General features: G+C 32.2%; 1 protein-coding gene across 1 annotated transcript; it reads left to right on the top strand.

The window, feature by feature from the left end:
• The first annotated feature begins 3,358 nt into the window (after positions 1-3,358).
• LOC119688236 lies at positions 3,359-4,777 on the top strand. The gene is made up of 2 exons (XM_038102916.1): positions 3,359-3,974; positions 4,134-4,777. Exons 1-2 carry the CDS (start codon positions 3,359-3,361, stop codon positions 4,775-4,777), a joined length of 1,260 nt encoding a protein of 419 aa, XP_037958844.1.
• Positions 4,778-5,259: the final 482 nt, after the last annotated feature.

Here is a 5,259-nt window from a genome sequence, read left to right as displayed (position 1 = left end):
AGACTAATGTTTCCTCTTATCGTCAACTATTATTAAATGATTATTATTAAAATCGAAAAAAATTGAAAAAAAATTTATTTATTATTTAATAACTTTAATGGTCACATGCCAAACCTTTGAACTCAACATAATTTTACATTCATTTTCAATTTTATTTTTTATGTAGATATTTTTTTTTTTTGATTTTTAATTATTAATAGCGATTCTGTTATGGTTTCAGAGTTATTTACCAGCAATTCTTAGCGCTTTGATCAATAATTGCATAAATAACTGCAACAATTATTTGCCAATAAAACTACCGTTTTTATTGTGTTGCAAATGAATGTCATTAATTTGACAACATAAACCGTTAAATCACAGCAATGGACCAGCGCAAAAAAGGGTACCCAATGACATTTTTTATAGTAATTCTAATAGTTTCATTGCAGATTTGCAAGTTCTAAAAATGGCATAACGTGAGTCTTAAATTACGTTTACGGGTGCTCACTCGAACTGCCAACCTTGCAATAAAATAACTTCAATACGAATTCTCATTCGCGTTCGCATTCGCATTCGCATTCGAAATTTGCTACGTGGCCAAAAATTGGCGTAGTAGTTCCATTGCCACGTTTTCGGTATCAGTCACTCATGCGCCAACTAACTAATGCGCGATCTATGAGACGCAATCTGTCTGCTTGTCAGGTACTGCCACTTAACCACGTAGTCATGTAGACACTTAGCCAGTTAGCCAGTTAGTCAGGCAGGCTTTTAGCCATTCAGACATCGAATGAATTAGCCATTGAGCCATTGAGTCACTTAGTCACCAAGAGCGAAGTTAGTAAGTTGAGTCAGTTAGTCTGTCATTTAGATTTTTATATACTCGTATTTAGTCAAATTCATGCGGCACCTCTGATAATTTGCTATTTCTTCTATTTGAAGTGGTGAGAGGGCGGCAGTCGAGTCGGTGGACTTGTTAGTGATGCTGTTATTGCATTTGAAACGCTACTGTGATGCTAAGCGGTAGTAATGATAGTGGCGTTGCCGTGCGGCAACCGATTGAAAAATCGACACAGGTGTCTTTCCTCATCTCGTGTCAATGACAGTTGAATGAGTGACCACTTCGCATTGCGCGGAAAACAAATCTAAACAAATTCAAACAAATGAACATATGTAAGTATCTAACATATGTATGCTTGTATGCTAGTATGCACCTATAAGCTCCGTCTGTTGTTTTTTGCATACGAGTATCACTTGAAAACGTTGAAGAAAACGTTTTGCCGCCGCTGCAATTCGTTTCAATTCATTCAATTCAATTCAACTCAATTTGGCTGTGGTATCGGTTTCAGTTTCGGTTTCGGCTTTGGATATGGATGTGGACGTGGATGTGGATGTGGATGAGGATTTGTGTGGTTCATTGGCTCGAGTCACACAGCGGAGTTTGTCGCACATGCAAGTCGTGACTTTGTAATGCGACAGCACTGACTGGGAGTGGAGTGATTTGTTTTAGGCATTTTGATTGATTGATGTTGAGCGTATTTTTGGCGGTGGTCGGAAATGTTCAAAATTTTGCTTAAAAATTTGTATTATTTGTTAACAGAAAAAATATGTTTAAACAAATTTGTGTAAATAAATTTTTTTTCTCTTCCATTTAAAACGGTTGCAAATGTGTTAATAAATTTTCTGTTATCAAGCGAAATCATTTAGGCCAGTGGTAGACTGTGGTGAATGTGTTTAGCGACTTCAGAGACCTGCTACTGACAATTGTCTTTTTTTCGCATATCACATAAAATATTTTAAATTAAATACCAAATTAATAACTTTTAAAATAATTGGTATGGTCTTAAAATCTATTTCAGTTACATTTATTTAGAAAAATGTTGCTTTACAATTTTATTTTAATTAAGATAAATTGTTAAATATATTGAACAAATTAACAAAGTAATTATCTGGAACAATTTATTTTTCGCGTAATTATTTTCCAATTATTATTCCGACAGCGAAAGAAAACCGGACAATAAAGACTAAGGAAAAATGAAAAATGAGGACTAGTAATATTACACATTTGAAAAAGATGTCCATTTATAAGAATGTCCACATAACAGAGTTTTTACGGTAGTTGGTTCATATACAGCAAATACACAAATATAGTAAAGGCATTTAAAGTAAAAGACTCCATAGCCCAGCTAAAGAATCAAAAATCGCTGCAATAGATAAAATTGTAAGTGAAAAGTGGAAGTAATTTTATCTGGAAAGGATCTAAGAAAACCAAAACGAGTCTGAAGTAGAGTCAAAGTGATTTTACCTACAAACGAAATATTGAATTGAATAGTAATTTCTATAAAATCTCAAGTTGATTTTAGATTGGATAGTTCACCATAGTACAGTATAGTACTGTACAAACTTATGCTATTGTGAATACTTTTGAGGAATGAATGAAATTTTCATACGAAATGAAACAGAACTGTTATTTATCATATGCTTATATTATTTGTGTCAAGTATTTGAGCACTTTCACACTTTCTTAACTCGAGGTATTTTCAAGATCCCTCTTTACGCCTTGACTGGATTATTGTTTATCACTTCATCAGACTTAGCAATAATTGACCTCCCCGAGGATATGAATATAACATATGTGCGAAGTAAATATTTTGTGAAAGTAGTTATAAATAATACTAATTACCGTGTGAATCTATATTTTTGCTTTTGGATTTTAGATAGCTGATTAAGTTTTGTATGAATTCAAGTAAGATTTAAGTTATAGTACTGAATTAAAGGTTTGATTTTTAGAATATTCAATTATATTTTAATATAATAATATACTTTAACTTTTTTCTCCTAAAGTCTTCAACAAATAATAATAATATGAGTAATAAATAACAAGAACTAATGATAACATAGACGATGACATACTAATGACATAAAGGATGCTACGTGTGTGTACATCAAGTATGCAAACTTTGTAATCATATTTATAATAACAGATTCATATATGAGCATAATATTATATATATAATGTTATTTGAGCTTAGTCCTCTGTTAATAATATAAGAACTGACTCAAGTCACAAAATGTTGGAACATTTCTCGAACCATCATATGAACTTTCATGCATATATATAAAAAAATAATTAATTAAATTTATTTAAAAAAAGCAATTTAGTCATCTGTTATTTATATTTCATTTTGATTTTTCAATTTACTTTTTTTTTATATGGCAATACTTTTTCATTGAATGACAAGTTGTGTAAAGTTTGTCTTCCTGTAATAATAGTAACGTAAAGAAAAAAAGAAAGAGTGAAGTAAAAATTTATAAATCTCGTATTAAATAATATTTTTTTGCAAAAGTTAAATAAAAGAAAATATTTAAGCTTATCTTTATAATGAGTCCAACTGTTAAAATGAGTGTTAAAAGTGAGGGAGTAAGTCTCATTCCAGAAGGTTGGGATAATACTGAAGGTCATGACATCGATGGGAAGCAAAAATCCAATACGGAGCTGTGTGTTGATGTATGCTGTGTTTGCTGTAAGAAAATCACAATTTTTGCGATTGGTTCTTGTGATCATCCAATATGTTTCGAGTGCTCAACCCGCCTGCGCGTTGTATGCAAGGAAAGGACATGTCCTGTGTGTAGATGTGATTTACTCAAAGTAATTTTTACTAAATCCAAGCTACCCTTTCAACAACTCGAAGCCGACCGTGGTCCAAGTACAAGTTATGACAGCGAATATTGCATAAAGTTTGTTGATCCTGCTGTTAGAAAAGAATATTTTCGTCTATTGGAACATCGCTGTCCAATATGTAAATGTGGTGCATTCAGTTATTTTTTATGCTTAGAGGTTCATATGAATAGAATACATAATCTTCACTTTTGTGAAATCTGTACGGAAAGCTTAAAATTATTCTCATTCGAACGCAGATTCTATACAAATTCTGAGCTGAAAGAACATATCAAGAGTGGCGATACAAATGATGCGTCACAACGTGGTCATCCAATGTGTAAGTTTTGTCGTCGGAATTTTCTTGATAAAGATGAGATATATCAGCACATGAAGCAAAAGCATTTTTATTGTCATTTCTGCGAAGAGAAAAAATTTTATGCTAATTATACTGAATTGGCAAAACATTTCCGTACACAGCATTTTCTATGTGAAATAGGTGACTGCGTCAATTGTGAGTTTGTCAATGCCTTCCAGAGTGAGATCGATTTTAAGATTCACAAAAGTTTAAAGCATGGTGAAGAGGTTGTAAGTGCTTCAATCGAGGCTCAAAAAGTAGTATTAGAAAATTTATTTGTGTCAACACCCCAAGGCGGCAGACGTAACCACAATCGTAATAATGATACCGGTCCTGAGCCGAGCACTTCGAAACGCATCACTAATAAACCTATTAATATTGAAAGTGAAATCGATTTTCCACAATTGAATAAAAGGTCAACTCCCAATCCAGTCTTAAATATACAGAAAAAGCAGCCACCTAAGAAGAAGGTACTTATTGAAGCATTCCCACCTTTGGGTACAAACCATCGCAAGCGCAATGTTGTCACAGCAGACTTCATAAGAGAAATGCCAACAAGCAGTGCAACTCCTCAAGCTAATGTCGGTAGTGTTTACAATAGTAGCGATATTACCCGTAATTCTTCAATTGCATCGCCTTATACATCTTCAGCGCAGCAACGAAATGCTAATAACGCAACTTCTTCTGGATCTGGATTACAATCACGTGAAGATCATAAAAAATCTGAACAAACTCATAAGGAAAGAAATGCGGCAATAAAAAACAGTTTGCCAAGGCACCCGTAAATTATTTTAAAGGAAGAAAACTCAACTCAATTTAAAAACTGCAAGAAGGATTTTTTTGATAGATATACTAAATTTTATTCGAGGACTTCCAAAATTTATTTTCATTTCCGGAATTGAAATTGCTAGAAAGGGATTCTGATGTCTATGAAATTATACATAAATTTATTTATCTATCTAAATTCATCATGTGATGTTCAACATAAACATACGAGTTTTATAAATAAAATGTTATTTTGTTTCAAAGTGTAATTTTGTTTTTTTATATATCAAGTCGTCTTATTTTGATGTAAAAACAGATAATATCTTCTAGACACATTGTCCTTTATACCTATAAGAATCCATTAATTTTTGGGTTAACTTACCTATATATTATATTGATTTGGATTACTTAAAAGTATTAACAATTAAAGATTAAATATATAATACTCAAGAGGTTTAGTGCTCATAATTGGATCGTTTTTCATATGGTAAATAGTTGAGTC

The sequence above is a fragment of the Teleopsis dalmanni genome, chromosome X (assembly GCF_002237135.1).
Source record: "Teleopsis dalmanni isolate 2A chromosome X, ASM223713v2, whole genome shotgun sequence".
Classification (NCBI taxonomy): Eukaryota; Metazoa; Arthropoda; class Insecta; order Diptera; family Diopsidae; genus Teleopsis; species Teleopsis dalmanni.
This window is presented reverse-complemented; position numbering and strand designations above follow the sequence as displayed.

Excerpts from the sequence above, each read along its gene's own strand:
- LOC119688236 (XM_038102916.1), top strand. The coding sequence starts at position 3,359 with ATGAGTCCAACTGTTAAAATGAGTGTTAAAAGTGAGGGAGTAAGTCTC. Across the intron at positions 3,975-4,133 it reads ACAACGTGGTCATCCAATGT|GTGACTGCGTCAATTGTGAG; the intron begins GTAAGTTTTGTC and ends TATGTGAAATAG.